The following is a 23,816-nucleotide window of genomic DNA, read 5'->3' as shown; positions in this document are numbered from 1 at the left end:
TTTTCAATTGCCGTCAGGATGGCTGTGATGTTCAAGCTGACGTGTCTAACATCGTAGCTGAATTGCAAAGTAAATACATCGATAAATACTGTACGGCCCAGGTGATCGATGTAACAAATGAAGAAAAGTAAGTTTATTTTAAATCTACGAAAGGTAAGCAATCAGATGCTGACCGTTCTATTTTTAAAGGTTAATACTTTCGCTACTGGTACCCTCACTTACATGTCAAGCGCCTCCAACCATAACTCAAATGCCCATCCTACTGAGCAAGTTCAACGTCTATGTCACTCACGTCGAATCACCCAATTGTGTTCACGTTCAGAATGTCCTGTGGAACGACCGTGTGACAAAGCTGATTGATGATCTACACGAGTATTACGAATGGGGGTTGCCGTCCGTTACGCTATCCGAACTGGCGGTGGGTGAAGTTTTTGCGGCAAAGTTGCAGCCTGACTGAACATGGTATCGAGTCAAAATATGCTCGCTCGAGGACACCGGAAACATCGAGGTGCAACTAGTTGATTACGGATCCCGTGAGCAAGTGAAGCATATTGATCTTAAACGATTGGCACCGCAGTTCTTAGAAGACGGTGCATTCGCTCATCGGGTTTACTTACCAATGGTCGCTATTGCCGGTATGGACGAGGAGCGAATCAAGCTATGGATCACACAGCTAACGGAAGGCTTCGAATTGACGCTTAAGGTGTTGGAATTTCGAAATGATATTTGGATTGTGGATATTACGTCGAACGACGATTACAGCATTGTAATCGTGCTGAAGGACAAGCAACTTGTCGCCGATTTGGAACACGAAAGCATCTTCAATCAACGCCAGATTGCTACACCATTTCCAGCAGCTGTTGTGCGACCATCGGTTGAGGACCATGAGGGTAATTCCCAAAGATATCGCGCCCGTATTTGCCACGTGGAAAACTCATTAAACATTTTTATCCAGGTAGGCATAATGCCATTAGATCGTGCCATCACATTGTATGAATAACTAATATTTTCGCAGCTGAAAAGTGATATGCGGGATTTAAATCGGCTGTTCAATTAGTTCAGCCAATGTGCCTACAGTCCATGGTAGAAACAGGATGTAAGATGATTGTTTCTACGGAAAACATTACGACAAAAATATTGTGCTCCTTGAAAGAAGTAGAGGTGCAGTTTCTCGCAGAAGCGCAGGGTGTGCATTACATAAGCATGCGAAGCGGTGAAAAGAATATTGCTGAAATGTTGGTCGAGAAAAAATTGACAGCACGCATGTGTTATGTGCCATCGGGCCAGTTTTGTTTCATAAGCCACATCGACTCGATTTCTAACTTCTTTCTTCAACTTGAGCGCGATACTGAACCACTTGATGCAATGTCCTATTGCATCTCAGGTGTGTGCAACTTTTGCTAATGTGGATAAACCACAGGTTGGGATGATCTGCATTGCAGAATTTGAAGACGATGAGCTGTGGTATCGCGCGAAGCTGCTCTCTATTCCACGTCCCGGAGAGTATGAAGTATTCTTCCTCGACTACGGCAACACATCAACCGTACGCAAACTAAAAGCACTGGATACATCGTCAGCAGCATTGGCCAGCCTTTGTACTAAATGTAGCCTTCGAATCCCGGACAAACGTAAGAAATGGTCACCTGAAGCCGAGGAAAACTATCTAATGAACCAGCGCCTCTCGCAGCACACCTTCCCAGAAGCGGGGACATGCAACCGGTCATCAGGTAGAGCTAGACGCTGGCGATCACACCATGTAAGCCAACATGGTCATGGCTTCCAACGTTTCCAGCACCATCCCACTATATACCACCCGAGTTAATACATCGTTGCCATTTCCTTTTCAGTAATGATGCTGCATGCAGCACACCGGCGGAAAATGTGATACAACCGACGATCGCATATACCAACAGTTCATCCTCTGCACCCGCAGCAGCAGCGGTGGCCGTGGCTGCCGCTATCAAGGAGCGCATGCACCGAGCCCGCTTCGCTGGTTTCAGCAGGAACAGCAGGGAAAAAAGATCTAAACACACTGATCATCAGATTGCTAAGCAGATCAATAGCGAAAGCGGAGAGCAAAAACGGTCGCGAATGTGAACGTAAACGTCCTGATCGATCTCGCTACATCGGTCCCTACTGATCTCTTCCTCCACCCTTCCCACCTTCCGGCCACAGACTCTGCGGATTTGGTGAATGAGTTCATAACACAAGCCGGATGTCGTGCCATGGAAGGGTATCGACAAAACATGCCGAAAAAAATCTTACACTCTAAGAAAATGTTTTGCTGATCACTGATCGCTGGCCATTATGTTCCGAAGGAAACTTTCCGTTTCCGCAAGCAAGGCTTCAGTTGTTTCAAGTGTGGGATGCTAAGAATCGGTGTTTACTTGGCGAATCATTTGGGTAGAGAATCATTTATTTGAACTCTTGTTGATTGCCCATCGCTTCACATGCGTCTATGCCCTCCACAGTAGTTGTTTCTACGGGATTGACGCTCCTGCTTCTGATGCATGTTTTGGTCGAGTACCCCCACCAGAAATCTATACGACGCGACCACGGCACCCAATGATTGTTTATTCCTAGCCGCCATGGCAATCGCCGCACGTTTCCTCTTTCCGGTGCGGCGACGTCCCGTTGCGCCATGCCAATGGGGCCATGCCTGTTGAGCCGGCTTCTCATAATAGCCATTAGTGGGGTACTGCGGTCCAGCGGTTGCATTCCACTCCACATACGATGTCGGAGGGGCCTGGGCGTTCTCGTTTCCGGTATGGACTGGTATACCATAATAGCCAGCAGTGGAGTAATGCGGTCCAGCGGGTGCATTCCACTCCATCCTTGACGTCGGAGAGGCCTTGGAGATCTATGGAAAAAAATACACAAAAAGTGAGGAATTAGTTCTGCAATCACTCTACACTTATCCTCCACAGCACTTACCTGCAGAGCCATTATTGGATGGAGAGGAAATATCTCTCTCTCTCTCTCTCTCTCTCTCTCTCTTTCTCTCTCTCTCTCTTTCTCTCTCTCTCTCTCTTTCTCTCTCTCTCTCTTTCTCTCTCTCTCTCTCTCCATCTATCTCTATCTCTCTCTATCTATCTCTATCTCTATCTATCTTTCACTCCCACTTTCTCTTTTTCGCTATACCATGGCGAACATAGAGTGGGCCAGAGTTTGAGGATCAAGTGAAGATCCCTGGTTATGCTAAAATTTATGCAACAAATGTATTTAATTATCGAAAGTGGTCCGAAATGATTATGGTTTTATTGCTTCAACATGATTTGCATGTCGGTACAGCACGACGGTAAATCGTCCTTTTTCAACACATTTTCAAAATTCTGCAACTTCAAAACTTTTGCGCTCGCAGCTAGTGTTCTGTTCTACTTTGTCACGCTCAAAAACACAGTGTTCTTGCAGGACTGTACTTTTCAGCCATTGCTGCGCCTACGCATTCTACAGTACATAACGCACTTCTCTACCTGTGTCCGCGTACATAAGCGTGCTGGGAAATCCCGTGGGACAGATGCTGTAACACGATGATGTGTTTTCGCCACGCAAGAAGACGATTTTGCGACACTTGGCTCGGTCAAAGGTTAAAGTTATGAAATTTTTTGCCATGGCTCGGTGACGCAGAGTGATCGCGGAAAGCATCCGGGAATTTGAGGGTGGTTTTTTCGATTTCGTCCCTAGCATACAAAAAAAGTGATCGTTCGATGGGTTTCCCTTTTGTAATGGATATACTTTATGATATGATATTATACGGCACGGGCGTCACGGCACGGCAAAGTTTAGCAGCGCCACCAATCGGAACTCACACCGGAAGACGCATGATCGGACAATTTCCTGCCAAAGTTAATAGAAAACCTTATTCTCTTTACAACCAGTTCAAGCACTGTTTTGTGTTGTAATGCTTGAAAATAAGGAAACTCTCGGTGAACTTTTGATGCATTTTTCTTAGTATACACACATTTTGAGTAGGTTTTTTTTATTGTTCATAACAGCGATGAATATTGTTAGTTACTAAAATTTCAAAATTTTACCTCTACAGTTATGCGCGTTTCGTTATCTCCGTTTGCACCACATCCATTATACCCATCGAAGAGTGTCGACTGGCTAGAAGCTACAAAAATGACCCTAACCATTGAAATCATTTGTGTATTGAAGGTTCGTAAACGGACGCGTGAAGGTTACTTGCGTATCGATAGCTAATCTTTCAATTCCGCTTTCAGAACCATTCTATCTTACCAACACGGCCAGGTCGATCTTCGGTGGAGTAGTATTTCAGGAGATCAAGTTCACGTTCGCTATCTTCATGCGGAAGTTAACCTGATCTTAGTTAACACTGATGGTTCATCATACAAGAAGAGAAAACAGAATAGAGCAAAGAATAAATATGACTGGAGGAGAGTCAGTGTTTCCAAGCAGGGGGGGAGGCCAATGGAAAGTGTCCAATGTCCTGATTTTAAAGGCAAAGGATTTAGTAATTGATTTGTGAAGGATAATGTGCGAATAATGCAAACAGACTGTGATGAAAATAAAACGATAAAACCATCCTTAACAGATCGAATTAGCAGGAAAAACAAATGGTGATTCACAGTACGGTGGAACGTGATAGTACATTTATACGCATCGTAGAGCAAAACTTGTTGGAGAAAGAGATTCCTTCTTCCAAAGCAGTTATTTCCTGCAGTTAGAATAGCAACTCAAGACATATTACATCTCTTAGGCAGTACGTACAATAGTGCGGAAAAGGAAAGGCAGGATGAAAAGTAAAAGGGACATACAAATAAAACATATGAGTAAAGTGATGCTAGGTTGCAAAAATAGCATGTTATATTTATAAAACTGAGGGGGTCAAAATCTTTAAACGTTACCAAGTGCAGACGCGAATGTTGATTCTTCAAAAAAATAAACAACAAAACTTTTAAACGTTAACATTTTGATGTTCAACCAACAATCATTGCTCTTCAGCAACAATCATTGCAACCGCAGGAGCTTAACATAAAGTACCGGAAACAAACAATGGTTTGCGAAACTGTGTCCAAATTGGTGAATGATTGAATTTGATGAACTTCACAGGTTCTCCACCAGATGAGATCAGCGGGGAAATTTTTACTTCCTTTTACCTCCTTTTACTACTAAAGTAGTTTAAGGAAAACCGCTAAACTTGAATAAATATAGCCATTTGACTCATGATGGTCAGTTGAAAATCTTTAGTAAAACGTTACCAAAGAACTGCATGGTGCTGCTGCTTGTTGACAGGCTTGTTATGCTGAAGTGAATGCAGAATGTTATTCACTAATAGTAGAAACACTAAGCGACTGGCGAGTATGATGAAGAGTTTAACAGAGAAGTTTGTACGCTTTTTGTAGGCTACATTTTAGAATAATAGAAACAGAAAATGAACGTGGCACCAGTTCTTGTAACTATTTCATCTATTCGGTCATTAGCGCGATAGGCGAATTAAGGGTGGAGTAGTGGTGATTCGTAAAGTCTATAGTCGAAAGGAGCAGCTTCCTAATATTTGTTTCGACTATCGAACGCTCCAAGTCTCGATGGGGGCGCCTGGTTATTTTCACTTGGCGATAGAGGCTGTAGTGGGATAGGCTGTTGTGTGTTGTGTTGTGTTGTATGTGGGTGGAAATGTTGTCAATCGCCAGGCAGAGATTATTCTACCACCACGCCATTCTTACCCCGATTACATTCAAATGTGTCTAACTGCTCCTTCAAGTATATACTTACTTTTCATCATAATTCATTCCACAGTTTCGGCGCAGTAGGACCAATCATTCGACACCATCATATGATATTTTCAACAATAATTATTTTACAGATACGTTTTGAATATGTATGGAGCCCTCCATACAGGTTTGCATTTTTAATGGCTTGTTAAGATGCAAACCTGTTCAATACTAAAAACATAATCCATTCACTTAATACTAGGACACCTAAACAAACTTCTAATTCATTTGTCATCTCCTATTCCATCAGCTCCTTTCCCTCTACTTCGAAGCATTTCTTTCCCCTAAATCTCAACGTTCTTATTTCAGGCCTTTCCATCGCGTTCTAGCTATATAATCTATCCGCATATTTTTTCCTATTACATTAAGAAATCCTAACTCCTATTGTCCCTGCCTAACAAAATATTGTACAATTTGTACATATTGCTTAATTCCCACATATTTTCCTAAGCTTTTGGTTGTCCCATATCCATGTTAAACCGCATCGCCAGCATTGATCACCAACAATGTTGTCACCACCAACCATTGCCTCGAAAATCACGGAAGCGCCGGCACGACTCTAAATATTCCATATTCAAGTTGATGTACCTCTTTCTGTTGTTGGCGCTCTCGTCCAATTACATTTGCTGTATAGCGTAGCACAAATCGATCGAATCGATCGACTACTTTTTCATCCATTTCTTCACAGTTGGCAGCTGGCATTTCTATAGAACTTCTTTCGATCAGTGATCTCAATTAGTGTTTGATCGATTTTACTATTTGCGCTTTCCGAACACTGCTGCGCACTGTACAGTTTAAATTTTAATCTGCATTCGTTCAGTGACGGTTACAGGAACATATGTAAATAATTAATGTTTCCGTTGTTTCTGTTCGGTAGATGATCGGTTGAAATACTGCGTTATTTTCTTTTCGTTGCAAAGACCCATTGAACTTTGAATCACTTTTGTACTCTCAATCTGTGTGTCAGAGTAGTCAGAGCGACAGATCCGAGGATTCCGATGCTGGTAACTGGTGATGTTTCTGTAGAACGTTGTCGGAGAGCTCGTGATGGTAATGTTGCTGTAGAGCGTTTCTGTTGTTTCCAGTTTGTTGTTTAACGCGTTTCTGCGTTTCTGTTTGTTGTTTAACATTTTGTTGCAAGTTATAGCAGCACAGCATGGTTTTCTTGTTGCAAAGGTTGTGGTGGATCATTGAAGTGATCAAGCTGAGAAATGGTTTAAGGATATAATCTTACCAATGCTGTTCATTCTTTTCCCTACGCTATTGTTGGAAATGTTATTCCAACGTAATGAAAATGAAAATTAGACACAATTTGTTGGTTGATACTGGTTTCGCTCGAAACCACAAATTTAGTGTCTTCTTTACTTTTCGATCTACAATTTTGCACAGGACGCCGTATCAGTCGCGCGCGCTGTTTTTATCCTGTTTTTTGGCCTCTCGGCTCTCTCTCTTCGTTCGCGATTCTCTCTTCCCTAACGGTTGTAACGCCTCTACAGCGTAACGCCTATAGCTTTTTGCCTCGCGGGTTCCTACGCTTTATGGCATTTTTGACATTTCCACCTCCCAGTGATGTCCTTCTAACACCACGATCTTTTTGCGTAGGAGCCACTGTGAGTTCTGCTATCTATCTCACTTATTCCTACATCTCTACTGATCCTACTACCTTCTTCTATTTCTGCTTTTGTTGTTTACTTAACTACCGCGTGGCCGTATGTCGAGTTTCGTGACCGGCCTATCGTATTTCTTTTCTTCGCGGTTTGTACGCGCGCGCGTAGTACCTGTCCGTCACTATCTTTCTTCGGTCACTTCCGTTACTCGGCCTTTCGGCTACTCGCCGCGCGGGAACATGTGATCAACGACGATCACGATTTCGCCTAATTCTAGTGGTATCACCGATTCGAACCACTTCGTTCGTTTTGCTAGTGTAGGTAAGTATACACGCACCCACATCGCCCAGCACTGTTTCGAGTAATTTTGTGCTGCTTTCCAGGATGACTGCGCAGCGGCTTCCGCATCATCGGATATCGCTGGCGGCGTGCTCCCGTTAGAGCTGCCAAGGACGATACGATTCAGAGTTATGGTGGATCTGTCCTCGACATCCAGTAGCAGGTAAATCAACGTCCTGAAAGTAACCATAAGAAATTGAATCATTTTTAAGAGGATGTGCATTACAACAGCCAGTGAACATTTGGCGAGGCGTATGAACACATCGCTGCAGTTGCCAAGGAACGTTGCGATCGGCGAATTACAGCTCCACATCACATTGGGTCTGCCGCTAAACTCTCGTGCAGTGCCAGTACGCTTCACACTGCGATCGCTGCCTATCTTCGTCGCGCACTTCCTTAAGCCGGGCCAAGTTTGATCTTCTCCGGACGAGTAACGGCGTTGATCATCGGGCGGTTTGGTGGTGGCGTCAGTTAGGCAGGAATCATCGCGAATGCTGCGGATCGTCGGTGGTGTCGTCGCTGCCGGGAGTACTCCATCTGGCGCTGGCATCCGGGTTGGTTCTTCACGGTCGCGCAATGACTGAATAATCGTGAGTTCACTTTCGCGGTCACTTTCGCGTTCCTCATTCGAAGCACTGTTCACTCTTTTCAGTGCCGGTGCGCTACGATCTTTCACATAAGAACTCAGAACGGCTGGAGATGACGGACTGGACGAATTGGACATGCTTGACGAGCTGGACGATGATATCGAAGAGATGCTGCTGCTGCTAATCGACAATGATGTATCGGAACTGCTGCTCAAGGTGTGCGCCCGTTGGCGTTTGTTGTCATCGTCCATCAGCATTTGGCTAGGTGATTCCATACATTTGGAACACTCGTCGGCCAGGTTACCGTTGGACACGGCATCATTTCCTTCCGACTCGACTGTTCCTGCGTTTGCCTCGTATGTGGGCTGGCTTTCGGTGAGCAAGGATAGGCCGCGGAGTGGGCCGTGTATCGTCCAACCCAGCCGTGATCTCACCGCAATTGGCTCACCTATTTGTCCTTCCCTGTGTTCCAGGCCGTTGATCAGATGGCAGTGATCGGCACCGATCAATAACCGAGGAACTGCGTTGCGGTAGGACGTGGCTGGTAGGCCCTTTAAGTGCTGGAAGTGCCGTCCCATGCTGCGAACGCACATCGTTTGTGTTGGGAGCGACAGTTTCTTGATGGTGTGGACTTTTGTGAGCCTGTAAGCATTCGACGAGTCAGCCGCTCCAACCAACACGCAATCAATCTGTAATGAGTCTGATTCTTCTCGCGTGGTGTCACCCGTCCAGCTCAGACATATGGGACGCGGCGTGCCTTCGAGTTCCAGCTCATTGAGCAGGTCGTGGTCCAAGAAGGTACGGGTCGACCCTTCGTCCATCAGCGCGACGGTCTGGATGGAGCGGTTTTTTCCGTACAGCGTAATCGGCGCATACCTAAGCAGCGCGTCGCCGTCATTGCGTGTGTAGTGTAATGCTAGGCAGCTCCTAGATTGTGTGGTGCCGTGTTCCGTCGTGTTGTGGAAGCTGCTTGGTGTGGGTGGTCGCTGGAGGTCGGCGTCGTTACGTTGTCGAGTGATCTGTGTGTTTTCGCGAACTCGCTCGTGCTCGGGTGTGTGATTTGTGCGCGTGTGCTCGTTGGAGTGATAATGGTCATGGAGCAATCGATGGTGTTTCTTCGCGCATCCCTTCACGCCGCAGCCATTGTTTCGGCAGTTCCCACGGTGCAGCCGGAGGCAGTTTCGGCAGAGATCGCCGTCTTTCACGATTTGGTGTCGCATCGCTGGATCCATGTCGCTGAAGCGCCGGCACTCATTCAGTGATGAACATCCCTCATCACATGCTAGGCAGTGCCGTTTTGATACTCCATGCGTGCCTACGCATATCTTTTTCGGTGAGGACTGCCTTGTCGTCTCCTTCTGTCGTTGGGCCTCATTTGTCAGACGACTCGGAAGCGAAAGGGAAATCTCGCCACTCACGGCATCGGCCAACTCGCTGATCCACTCTCCGAACTTCAGGAGAGTCACTGGCGCCATGTTTTGTTTTCGCAGCGCCCAATCTAGCCGCATTGTCGCTGGCAGCTTACCGGTGAGCTCCTTTAGCAGCGTAACATTGCACTCGTACTCTTTAAGGCCGGTTATGCGTATGGTGGCGCAAAGATTTCGCACCGCCGATCCGTATTCAACGATTGTTTCGAGGCGCTCCGCTCGAGGTGGTGGTAGACTTCGGATTTTTTCCACCATGGCATCGACGATCAGGTCCGGCCTTCCGAAGCGAATGCGGAGCGTTCGCAGCGTCTCCTGAAGGCCGCCTGGTAACAGCAGCAAGTGCTCTACCGCATCGTATGCTGGTCCTCGCAGTGCATCCGCCAGCCGGATTAAATTTTCCTCCTCCGAATATCCACAGAGGGTCGTGGATGCTTCGAATCTCGCGATGAACATCGGCCATTGTCGCGCGTCGCCGTTAAACTTCGGGATATTCTCCTTGCGCGTTAGTTCTCTCGCCGATCTTTGTGCTTGGGTGAGCCACATAGTGCCCGATGCACTCTGGCACGGCAGCGCTGTCTGTGATAGTGGCTGCCTAGCGTAACCAAATCCATCATCCTCCGTCGCGGCACCGAATGCACCATAACTCGTGCCCATACCGTTTCTCTGGTCCAGCGGCTCACGCCACCGGGTGTAGTCGGGATGCTGGTGGCCGGTAAAGTCAGTTGTGCGTGCCGTTTCCTGCCTCGATGGCCCTGCTTCTACCGTTGGTTGGGTGGCCCGGGCAGCATTGTCCAATGCGTGCCGGGCGGATTGTAGCGGGTGGATCGCCGACGAACTGGCTCCCATCCGCCATTCTGGTGGCGTTCTCTCGTCGCCATGGTTACGCGTTCGCGCGTCGCCATGGTTGCACGGGAGCGTCGGCCTCTCCTCAGGGTCAACGTTCTCGGGTAGAGACGCGCTTCGTCCATTTCTAGTTATACCGAACGCGCCGCTCGGTCCGGGACCGTACGTCGCATCTAACGATTGCATCCACTGGTGTTCTGCCACGGGTTGGTGGTTTACTTGGCTTGCTCGGCCAAGATTTTGGTCGAAGTTTGATGCAAGACGACCATCTTGCCTTGCCGGTTCGATGACCGGGGCGTTCAGCCCGGGTGCCATCGCGGCTGGCCATTCTGGCTCCCTTCCCGCGTGATGGCGATATTCGCTCTCGCGAGGGAGCGTCGACCCTCTTCTAGGGTCCTCCGTGAAGGTAACCTTCCGTTCTTCTTTCATCCTCAACTCGAGCTCCTTGGCTCGGATCTCTAGTTCTCGGCGTTCGAGATCGATTTTGGCCCTCTCGATCGCGAGCCATTGTGCCTCTAGCGAGACTTCGGCTTGGCCGGCATTTCTCACGCCGACGGGCCGGATCTCGCCTACTGCTTGGCCATTTTGCGCGCCGATAGGCTGGTCCTCGATGCCGACTCCTGCTATCGAACGATTCTCGTCGTTTTCGGTCGCCGTGTCCGTAGACGACGACGACGACGAGTTCACCGACGGTTGTCGCCCTTCCGCTTGTCCTCTTCTTGGCGATGTCACGGCTGCAGCGGGCTCCATCTCCTGACGTCACTCGTGGTGGATTGAGACGAAGTCACCGTCACAATCTCGCGAACAAACACATTTCCGGACACTTCGCGGTTGGTGCGGCACTCTTCCTGGCTTCACTTACTCAACGTGGAATGTTGTCCACAATCGAAGTACTAAATTTGTGGAAATGTTGGAAATGTTATTCCAACGTAATGAAAATGAAAATTAGACACAATTTGTTGGTTGATACTGGTTTCGCTCGAAACCACAAATTTAGTGTCTTCTTTACTTTTCGATCTACAATTTTGCACAGGACGCCGTATCAGTCGCGCGCGCTGTTTTTATCCTGTTTTTTGGCCTCTCGGCTCTCTCTCTTCGTTCGCGATTCTCTCTTCCCTAACGGTTGTAACGCCTCTACAGCGTAACGCCTATAGCTTTTTGCCTCGCGGGTTCCTACGCTTTATGGCATTTTTGACACTATTATCCTAATAAACTACACATAAACATATTTCCTAACATTATTCATAGAATATAGTATTTCTTCGTACAGCAGATTCCCGTTGAAGATGCTGGCCATCAATACTCTGCCATCATTGAGGGGTTTCGTGAAGGCGACGAAGAATTTGGGCTCCTTGTCTCTTTGATTAATTCTGTGTAAACAAAAGCTAAAGTACAAATGTAAATTTCTTGAAACAACTCAGCATCTTCTCGTTAGTGGTTGATATTTCGCTCGATGTTTCATGGGTGCATAGAAACGTTCTCTGATGGGGTCTATTGTTGCGGCATGCTTCTCATGTCTGGTGATGCTGGGTCGATACGATTTCTGAACGATTCTTCTGATTTTTATCTCGTACTCAGTGATGTCGTTGTTGAGGTTCACGTTGCCTTTACTGTCAAGTTGTCGTTACATTGCAGTTTTCACTACATTGTTCTATCTTTTGTAGTGTGGTCAAATCCAATCTTTTGTTCAGTATTTCTTATTGTTGATGCAACTAACATTTCTTTACAAGTGTTCATTTCTGGTCGATAATATTTATTAAGATTGTTCTAATTTCAAAGTAAATCGCTTTCATCTAAGGTACGTAGCTTAAAAGAGTCTTGTAAGCGTCTTGAATGTATGATATATTTTCGCGATTTTTAAACGAATTGATTGAAACAGGTTAACTGCATATCCGATCTATTGTATTATGCAAATGATCACAATAACAACCATGCAAAGGTTTACGAATGGTTGTTATTGTGGTCATTTTGCGAACAATCCACTTTTTCTGGGTTTAAACGTTTCTAATTTTATTTTATGATTCAGAAAGGCAGTCTTGTTGAGAGAAGAATCGTTACGAGTTATGAACTTGGAGAGAAATACGCTTGAATATGAGCTCTCAACTATGAAGCAAACAGCCTTATTCACGTATTTTTGTCGGATTATTAAATCAATTTTTGCCAAATTAATTGCTTTTGGTTTCTAAACTAATATTTACTGAATCAGCAAATTCTTATCCATCTCCATGAATTATGTAAATAAATTATAAAAAGTTTATGTGCCTTGCCTCTATAAGGAGAGAGTGAATTTAAAACAGGCAAAAAGTAAGGGAATTTAAAACAGGTAAGCAAAGACGTAAGATTATTTTGAAAAAAACCTGGTTTTGTTACGAAGCCACACCATGCAGACGTTAGGGGCTATCGTGGCTGCTAAGACGCCTTATCAGTCATGATACTTAAACAACGCGCACTTATCAGCCATGCATCCGAATTCTGCCGTTCGACAGCGCTTTCCTTTCCGTTATGTTGTATTAAAAACTGTACATGCAACATCCTCAATAAAGGCCTCAGGAGTCGAATGGCAGAACAAAGTTTGCCGGGAACTCTAGTGCGATGTGAATAAGGTGGAAGAATTACGTGAAGTGGAAAAAGAGGAGGCAACAGAACGTGCCAAATGGAACAAAAAATGAAAAGGAGAATACGCATGGGCAAAAAGTGCAAGCAGTTGCTGCAGCAGTACACATCGTGTAAAGCCAATTGAAAGTAATAAAAAAGTGCAAGTCCCCCAAATAGATATGGACAAAATTGCCTGGAATTTGGACGAGAGAGAGAGAGAGAGGGAGAGAGAGAGAGATAGATAGATAGAGAGAGAGAGAGAGAGAGAGAGAGAGAGAGACGATCACGGCTTGGTATGGTTAGAATAGCATTTACACGAAAAAGCAGAATGGAACTGTAGCGATCGCAGCTCGAGCCAAGGTGATCACAGATCAGGTAGCCAAGCCACGCGTATAAACGCTGGCTGCGCGACGCACCTGTTCAAGCGAATCCTTGAATCTTGGCTTTTTGTATTTCGGCGTTCAACGAATCCACACGTTTTTCTCTCTCGCGAACCCACTTCGTGCGTGCAATACTGAATGTGATGAATAAATGTGACTGAAACTACAACTCCTCTCGTCTCTATCGTTATTAAAAAAGGCAAGCTGAGGGAAATACCCGAGGATTGACAAACTGGTGACCCCGACGTTCGAAAGAGTAAGAGTGAGCAGTGCATTTTTTCTTCCGTTGGTGTAAAAAGTGTGTGCATCCCAGCCACCAGGTGCAGCAGTGGCAACGTGTGCGTTCACGTTCTAACAAGTTCACGAACGGTGCAAAAAAACTCCACCCTCGCGCGAACAGGAACGAATGTGTTTTCTTCAGTTCGAAACAACGCCACCCGCCCGCGAACAGGAACGAACGTGTTTTCTTCAGTTTGAAACGACGCCACCCGCCCGCGAACAGGAACGAACGTGTTTTCTGAAGGAAAAAAGCAACGCCACCCGCTCGCGATCAGGTTCGAACGTGAACCAATATCGATCGTCGTGCGCGATTTTTCCGAGTGCGGTGACCTCTGTACAGACTAAAAGCAGTGACGGCGTACATTACACATCGTCACCACGTTCGTGCGAAAAAAACACGACCCAACGTGTTCGGACAGGTCTTTACCTCCACGTGTGTTGGTTTGCGTCGTTTGTGCTTGCGTGTTTCAAGAACACCATGTCGTTGGAACATTCGCCGGTAGCGAAACAGGCCACTGGCACTGTTAACCCGTCAACGGTCCCATCAAAACCAACAGCCGTTCCCACCACGCCGGGCACACGCAATCCGCCCCCTCCGCCTCGCCCACATTTCGATGAGGAGGCCGGAAATGTGGATGCTGCCCGAGGGTTCCAGATCCGTCCCCCGGAGATGGACACGGACGACGTGGACGGTTTCTTCTGGGCTCTCGAGCACTGGTTCGCCGCGGTCGGGATAACCGAGCGTGCAGACGCTCGCCGTTTTCATATTGTCCTTGCACAGATACCGGTCCGAACCACGTTAGCTCTCCGCCCTTTGCTAGATTCCGCTCCCGACAAAGACAAATACGCCTTCGCGAAGCAGACGATCCTCAATCATTTCGAGGAAAGCCAGCAGCGTAGGTTGCAGCGGTTGCTGGCGGACATGGACCTGGGCGATAGGCGCCCGTCAGAGCTGTTCGCAGACATGAAGCGGAGGGCAAACGGTACAGTGGGCGAAACCGTGCTGGTAGACCTCTGGGCGTCTCGCCTACCACCTCACGCACAGTCGGCCGTGATCGCGTACCGCGGAACCATCACCGAAAAGATGGCTGTTGCCGACGCCATCATCGATTCCCTAAGTCTCAGGGGAATGAATGTAGCAGGACAAGTAAGTGTGAGCGCGGTAGCGGCACCGCCCAGCACTGAAATTGCCGAACTGCGCCAGATGGTCTCGGATTTGACACGTTCTGTTGCAAAATTGACGACCACCGTTTCCCGTCAACGTTCGCGTTCCCGTCGTCGCGCCAACTCCGGTGTACGCGATGAGCCCCGCCACGATGGCCCGAGGGTGTGCCGTTATCACCGGCGTTACGGCAACGAAGCCAGGAACTGCTCCCCTCCATGCAGCCACTCCGCGTCGCCTGCCGCCCCCACCGGGCAGGCATGACGCGACCCCGGGGACGACGACGCCGCGATCGACGCCATAACCAGCCACGGAAATCGACTTCTGGTATGGGACCGTCGATCTAACCAACGATTTCTAGTGGACACCGGCGCCGACGTCTCCATTCTCCCGCGCCGCCTACACGAGGCCCGGATTCAACCCACGGACATCGTGTTATACGCGGCCAACAACACACCGATCAGGACATACGGCGAAACACTCACGAGCCTCAACCTCGGGCTGCGGCGGGAGTTTCTGTGGAAATTCGTGGTAGCAGACGTGAAAGCGCCCATCATCGGCGCAGACTTCCTCGCCCACTTCCACCTCTTAGTCGATATGAGGAACAAGTGCCTGGTCGACAACTCGACCAGTCTGCGAGTGGAAGGAACCCCAGATGAGTCGTCCATGCCCTCGATCAAAGCTTTCGATGCTGCTTCGAAGCATGCCAGCTTGATCGCCGACTTTCCTGGGCTCACAACGCTAACGCCTCTTGACGCCACAACTCCCAGCACGGTAACACACCGAATAGAAACGACCGGCCAGCCATCCTTCGCGCGCCCACGGCGATTGAGCCCGGAGAAATACGAAGCAGCGCGGACTGAGTTCGAGAACCTGATGCGACTCGGAATATGTCGCCCATCCAAGAGTTGTTGGGCCAGCCCTCTCCACATGGTTCAAAAAGCCGATGGTACCTGGCGACCGTGTGGGGATTACCGGGCCCTCAACGCGCAGACTGTTCCCGATCGATATCCTCTGCCTTACCTGCAGGACTTCACCATGTTCCTGCATGGCAAGAAGGTGTTCTCCAAGGTCGACCTCCACAAGGCCTATCACCAGGTCCCGATACACCCAGAGGATATTCCGAAGACTGCCATCACGACCCCTTTCGGGCTATTTGAGTTCACCAGGATGTCTTTCGGCTTACGCAACGCTGCCCAGACGTTTCAGCGTCTCATCCACGACGTCCTTCGTGGTTTGGACTGTGTGTTTCCGTACGTGGACGACATCATCGTGGCTTCATCGTCACCCGAGGAACACGAACAGCATCTACGACAGCTTTTCCAGCGGCTAACCTCAGCAAACCTGGCGATCAACCTTGGCAAGTGTGAACTGTTCCGAGAGACCACTACCTTCCTCGGACACCTAGTAACACCCCAGGGGATCCGTCCATTACCAGCGCGCGTCGAGGCGATTCAGGAGTTCCCACTACCAAAGACAGTGGTCGAGCTCAAACGTTTCCTGGCCACGATTAATTTCTATCGTCGGTTCATCCCGAAGGCAATGGAACATCAAGGTGTGCTGCTGAATCTGACTCCAGGGAACCAGAAGAACGACCGCACTCCACTCGAATGGACCGAAGAGTCTAAAAGGGCATTCGACGAGTGCAAACGCCAGCTGGCCAACGCCACGTTATTGAGCCACCCCGCCAAATCCGCCGAGTTGTCCCTCTGGGTTGACGCGTCCGATTTCGCCGCCGGAGCTGCGCTTCATCAAATCGTGGACAACCAGTTGCAGCCGCTAGGTTTCTTCAGCAAGAAGCTCACGCCAGCGCAGACCCGCTACTCAACGTACGATCGCGAGCTGACGGCGATCTACCTGGCAGTGAAGCACTTTCAGGACTTGCTGGAGGGCCGGGCGTTCCACGTCGTCACCGACCACAAGCCGTTGGTGTATGCGCTACAACAAAATCCGGAGAAGGCTTCCCCGAGACGAGCGCGGCAGTTGGATTACATCGCTCAGTTCACCTCCGACATCCGCCACGTCGAGGGCACACAGAACGTCGCCGCCGATTTCCTCTCACGCATCGAGCAGATCCAGTCGACGCCAGCTCTCGATTTCAACGAGTTGGCTGACGACCAGGCAAGCGATCCAGAGTTGGCAGACGTGCTCTCTGGAAAAATTGCAACGGATTTGCTGCTCCAGCGAGTCAAAGTGCCGAACAGCGACAAGGAAATCTACTGTGACTGTCCTACCGGTAACATCCGCCCGTACATCACCCGCCGGTTCCGCGAGCAGGTTCTCCGACAAACGCACGACCTCCATCATCCGGGAGCCAAAGCCTTCGCCAAGCTGATAACACAGAGATTCGTTTGGCCCGGCATCAACAAGGATAGCATCACGTTCGCAAGGAACTGTATCAGCTGCCAGCGCTCCAAGGTCGGTCGGCACAACCACAGCCCGCTCGTGCGTTACCCCGCAACCGACACCCGTTTCGCACACCTCAACCTCGACATCGTGGGTCCACTTCAACCAAGCCAAGGGTATCGGTACTGTCTGACCATCATAGACAGGTTTACCCGATGGCCCGAAGCGATCCCGATGACAGACATAACTGCCACCACAGTAGCCTCAACACTCGTTTCCGGTTGGATCTCGCGGTTCGGAGTCCCAGCCGCTATCACTACTGACCAAGGACGCCAATTCGAGTCGTCACTCTTCGCCGAGTTAGCTCGAACCCTTGGCAGTAGACACTTGCGAACAACTCCCTACCATCCTCAAGCCAACGGCTTGATTGAGAGATGGCACCGCACGCTGAAAGCATCCATCATGTGCAAGGACACCAGCCACTGGTCGGAACACCTACCACTAATTCTACTTGGGCTCCGGACTACGTTCAAGGACGACATCAAGTCCTCACCGGCAGAATTGGTGTACGGCACGACCCTGCGCATCCCGGGCGAGTTCCTGTCTGAGCATCCTGCGACACAGCCAGCGCAGTCGGATTTCGTCAAAGAACTCCGAAACAGCATGGCGAAGATCCAGCCAACGGCCACGGCATGGCATGGAAACACGACAAGAGCCTTCATCCACGCGGATCTCCACACGTGCACCCACGTTTTCGTCCGCGACGACTCCGTGAGACCTGCGCTAACGCCACCCTATCACGGTCCCCACGAAGTCTTGGAACGGCAGGCAAAATTCTTCCGCGTCCTAGTAAATGGCAGGGCGACCAACATTTCGGTGGACCGGCTCAAGCCTTGCTACACACCGCAAATAACCGGCCCATCGACACCTAACGGAGCACTCCAACAGGCACCCGCACCGACCGTCACCCGATCACAGCGGCGAGTCACGATTCCCCTGCGCTACCGCTAACGGGAACCACCAGCTCCGGCAACGCAACAACAACAACGGCATCGAAGACGTCCCTTTCCAAACAGAAGCCACTTGCAGCCTCGGACCATACTCTCTGTCCGGTACAGGCTGGGTGAGCTTGCTGCCAGCGATCGACAGCCCCACGTTACGCAACCGGCCTCGCCACAACGCCTGGCGGCCCACGTTGGTAACAGGCTCCACCGCAACCAAGACGTCACACGAGCCTACGCCCAGTAGCAGACCACCGCGACAAGCCAGCATCTCCTGATCTACACCGATTCCTTCCACCAATCGTGGACCGGCCCGCGATCGTTGCGAACCACACTACGGTTCCTATGGTCAAACGTCGATGTCGACGCTACAACACGCAGCCCTCAGCAAAGCCGCCGCAACGAGCCGGCGCTCCTGGAGCGGTCACGCCGTCACACTCCGGCGCCTCCAGGACCCAGCAACGTGTAGCACCACCAGGATCGACGGACTTCCGAGCATCATTGCAGCATTACGCTCTCACGCCAGTATCGTCTGGACCACTCCAGCGGTCCCGACTAAAGGGGGAGTACTGTAGCGATCGCAGCTCGAGCCAAGGTGATCACAGATCAGGTAGCCAAGCCACGCGTATAAACGCTGGCTGCGCGACGCACCTGTTCAAGCGAATCCTTGAATCTTGGCTTTTTGTATTTCGGCGTTCAACGAATCCACACGTTTTTCTCTCTCGCGAACCCACTTCGTGCGTGCAATACTGAATGTGATGAATAAATGTGACTGAAACTACAACTCCTCTCGTCTCTATCGTTATTAAAAAAGGCAAGCTGAGGGAAATACCCGAGGATTGCCAAAGAACAAACATGGTGCAGCATTCCGGTTGAATGAGGTGCCCCAAATCTTCTCTTAGGAGTAGCATCTGAAGGAAACTGCTGGCGAACAAGAAACATACGAAAGGAGGAAAAAGCGATGGGGCAAAAGTAGCCCAGAACGACTCACCCAATGTGGCATTCTCAGCAGGAGTAATGCATTCGTCATGGGTTATCGATAGCGGTGCAAGCTCACACATGACAAACCGAAAATCGTTTTTCAGCGAATTAAAAGAAACCAACGGCTGGATAACCGTGGCAGACGGAAAGCAAACCGAAGTTCGGGGCCAAGGAAACGGAATAGTATATGGAATAAATGGTTCCGGAAAATTAGTGAAGATAGAAATTGGTGAAGTAAAATACGTGCCCAAGTTATCCACAAATTTAATTTCCGTCAGCAAATTGGTAGATAAGGGGCTGAAAGTACGATTCCATGAAACTGAGTGCCAAATAACAAACACCGCTGGCCATGTGGTTGCCACTGGCACACGACGAGGAGAATTATTTTGTTTGAACACCGCAGAAACATCTATGTCGGCAATACATAATCACCATAAAACAAACTGCCAACACCAATGGCACAGACGCCTTGGACATCGCAATTGGGCAGCAGCGGAACGTATGTTAAAAGAAGATTTGGTAAGCGGAATGAACGTGAGTAGATGTGGTTTGAAGTTAGTATGCGAATGTTGTATGGAAGCTAAGTCGGCAAGATTGCCATTCCATACGGTGCTTGAAAGAAAATCCACTAAAATTTTAGATATCATCCATACAGATCTATGTGGCCCCATGACAAATTCTACACCAAGTGTTAATTGATACTACATGGTTATTGTGTGGGGTTGAAACTGGCACCGGCATCACTGGCAGCGGCACTCGGACTCGAAGCCGGCAACACGACTGTCAGGGCGACAGGCGACAACTGTCAGCGCCAACGAACATCGGCCTCTTTCGACGATCGGCGACCGGAGGTGAAGGACGTGCGAGTTCGGAGCTCACACAGTTATCGTGGATGATTTTAGCAGATACACGACGACATATCTATTAAAACAAAAATCTGACGCGGCAGAAGCATTAAAATCTTTCGTCAGACGGGTGGAGAATTTATTTGGACGTAAACCACGAGTGGTGAGATCAGATGGAGGGGGAGAATTCAATAACCAAGAGCTACTAGATTTTTACAGACGAGAAGGAATCAAACCACAGTTCACTACCGCTTACTTTCCCCAACAAAACGGCGTGGCAGAGCGTAAAAATCCATATTGACGGAGAAGCCATATTGACGGCAACATACATACAAAATAGGTTGCCGTCAAGATCAATAAATAAAACCCCGTTCGAAATATGGCACGGAAGAAAACCTGATGTGAGGCATTTCAGGATTTTTGGCAGCCAGGCCTATGTGCACGTTCCGGATAGCAAAAGAAAGAAGCTAGATAGAAAAGCTGTGAAGCTAACTGTTACGCGGCGGCCTACCTCCAGGCGAGTGATAGCGATGTGATAACAGGATGCCCGAATTATAGTTTGCGTTATGGGAAGTGTGTCCCGGGGGGAGACAGGATATCGTCCGGCCCCGAGTATAAAAGGGGGCCGGAGCGATCAATAAAGCGGGATTCTGAAACAGACGCTCTCTGAATTCTAGTCCTTGGTGAAGTCTATAGCCTCCCGAACGAGAGGAGGAACTAGGACCGAGCTGCCTATCCGAAATTGGTTACAGAGCGCGGAAATCCGGCACGCTCGATAGGCCCCCGAGAGAGAGGGGCAACTAAGAGTTGGCTGCCGACAGAGTCCTCCCGTTATTCGTGTCCGGCCTGGCTGTCGTCCTTCGCGGACAGCCACGGGATAGAGCGAGTCGGCCGAACAACATTGGTGGCTCCAGAGAGGAACGGATTCGCTGGAAGCTAGAACGGTGATTCTAGCGTTCCGCTCGAGCGATAGAAAGGGAAAAGGTGCGGAGATCGTTATCAAATCGCGATTGGCGAATCGCTGATAACGAGAGAGGCCGATTGGCCGAAGATTTGGTGAGAGTGCGACGAGGGCATTGGCCTAAGCTTTGCGCGCGCAACAGTTTGGATTACCGTTTGATCGAGTGATTGCAATTTGCCTACTTTCGATACGTTTCGGACTACGTTTTGGACTACCGCTAGCGACTTGGACACTCTTACGGACTATTCTTACACAACAACGCATCCTACTATCGACCACGCTATTCCTCGGACACTTCTTTGTTACACCGGCAAGTTAGTTTTTTTTGTTTTTTCGTGAAGAATGGAAAAGCACGCGAGTTTTGTGGTGAATCCGAACGGGAGCTGCCGTTTCTGCACCCGACCGGATGATGAGCGAAGCATGGTGCAGTGCGATGACTGCGATCGGTGGTTCCACCACACGTGCGTCGGCCTGAAGCGCCTGCCGGAACCACACGAACCGTTCCTGTGCGTGAAGTGCACGTTGATAAATGAGCAATTGAGAAAAGCGGTCGAGTCAAAGTTTGCGGCGCGAAGCGACGTTCCGGATATCGTTGAGCGACTCATCGAGGCGCTGAGCGTCCGCGGAGGTGACCAGCAGGCGAAACGGGCAACGCTTATGAAGCTCCCGGCGTTCGAGGGACGCGCGCGGGACTGGCCGTGCTTCAAGCGGACCTTTGAGGAAACGACGCGCCAGGGACGCTATTCGCCGCTTGAGAACTTGCATCGCCTGCAGCAGGCGGTGAAGGGCAGCGCCGAGCGCGTCGTACGCCCGTTGATGCTGGACGCCGCAAATGTGCCGGCCATAATGGAAAGGTTGGAGGAGTGTTTCGGGCGGGCCGAGCTCGTGTACGCGGAGTTGTTGAAAGATGTAACGCGAGTGCGTGTGACCGACCAGACGCGGATTCCGGAGCTGGCGAACGCACTGGAGAATCTGGTCGTGAACGTAAAGGCGCTGGGTCAGGACGCCTACCTGAACGACCCGCGTTTAGTAGATGAACTGGTCGGGAAGCTGCCGCTCTCGAACCAGATTAAGTGGGCGGAGGAGAAGCTTGCGGCCGTACACCCGAAAAGCCTCGACGACCTCAACGAGTGGCTCAAGCCGCTGGCGCGCACCATGCGCATGGTGAGGCCGTCGCGCACGGAAACGGTGAACGCACATGAGGAAGGCAGATCCGGGCAAGCGACGCGCGCGAAATCCATCCCAGCGAGTCCAGCGAGTCCAGCGTGCCCAGCGTGCAAAAGGAATCACCGGGTGGAAGAATGCGAGGAGTTCCAGCGGAAGAGCGTCGGCGATCGCGTCTCGCATTTCTCGATTGCGGCTCCTCGCTCACGCTGATCGATGAGGAGGCGACTGATCGGCTCGGTCTGGGAGGCTATCACGATCCTCTGACCATGAAGTGGACGCACGACATCAGCCGGCAGGAAGAGGAGAGTCGCAGGGTGAAGGTAACGGTGCAGGGCACCGCTGGCCAACCGTATGTCCTGAAGGGCGTAAGGACGGTAAAGACGCTGCAGTTGCCGGCCCAAAGTTTGGATGTGGCCCAGCTGCGGAAGTACCAACACCTTCGTGGCGTGCCGCTCGTGGCGTACGATCGGGTGCGACCGACAATTCTCATCGGGCTCGGGCATAGCCATCTACTCATGGGCTTGGACCGACGGATGGGTGCGCCGAATGAACCGATGGCGGTGCGCACAAAGCTCGGCTGGGTTGTGTTCGGTACCGAACAGGTGGAAACCGGCAGTGAGGATCACACGATGGTACACGAAGAAGCAGAGATGAACGAAATGATCGCGCGATACTTCACGACGGAGGATTTCGGCGTGAAAGCGGCGCCAGCGGTGGAGTCAGAGGATGTGGCAACTGCCAAGAAAACCATCGAGTCGACTCTGGTCAGGAGGGGCGGTAGCTTCGAAGTAGGGCTTCTGTGGCGAAGCAAGCGTATGCGCTTCCCAGATAGCTACCAGAACGCGCTGCACCGACTCGAGGGGTTGGAAAGGAAGTTGGAAAAGCGACCGGACCTCCAGGCATGGGCGCTCCGGACGTTTCGGGAATACGTTGAGAAGGGCTACATCCGGAAGCTGACGCCCTCCGAACTGCTTCGCGAGGATGTGTTCTACGTTCCTCACTTCATCGTCGAAGGGAAGAAGCCCAGGATCGTGTTCGATGCGGCGGCGCAGGTGCGGGGAGTGTCGCTAAACTCGCAGTTGTTACCCGGGCCGGACAACCTGACGCCGTTGTTTGGAGTGCTGGTTCGCTGTCGAGAGCAGCGGATAGCGGTCGCGGGGGACATCCAGGAGATGTTCCATCGGGTGAAACTGCGTGAGAGCGACCAACACTTCCAGCGGGTCTTGTGGCGTGACTGCGAGCCGGGACGGGACCCGGACGTCTATGTTGTGCAGGTGCTCACGTTTGGGGCGACCTGTTCACCATCCTGCGCCCAGGCCGCGAAGAACAGGAACGCCGAGGAGCTGGCCGATCGCTATCCCCTGGCGAAGGATGCGATACAGCGTCAGCATTACGTCGACGACTACATCGATAGCTTCGCGGGTTTGGAGACGGCCACGAACACAGTGGCGCAAGTGATACGGGTGCATGATGAAGGCGGGTTCCACATCCGAAACTTCATCTCGAACAGCAAGGAGCTTCTCTCCTCGATTCCGGCAGACAGGCGGTCGTCCGGTGCACA

General features: G+C 50.1%; 1 protein-coding gene across 1 annotated transcript; it reads left to right on the top strand.

Moving 5' to 3' along the window:
• The first annotated feature begins 21,508 nt into the window (after positions 1–21,508).
• LOC126575362 (uncharacterized) lies at positions 21,509–22,465 on the top strand. The gene has a single exon (XM_050236017.1). The coding sequence runs from the start codon at positions 21,509–21,511 to the stop codon at positions 22,463–22,465; it is 957 nt and encodes a 318-aa protein (XP_050091974.1).
• Positions 22,466–23,816: the final 1,351 nt, after the last annotated feature.

This window comes from Anopheles aquasalis, chromosome 2 (genome assembly GCF_943734665.1).
Source record: "Anopheles aquasalis chromosome 2, idAnoAquaMG_Q_19, whole genome shotgun sequence".
Taxonomy (NCBI): domain Eukaryota; kingdom Metazoa; phylum Arthropoda; class Insecta; order Diptera; family Culicidae; genus Anopheles; species Anopheles aquasalis.
The sequence above is the reverse complement of the archived record's forward strand: the minus strand, read 5'-3'. Positions and strand labels throughout refer to the sequence as shown.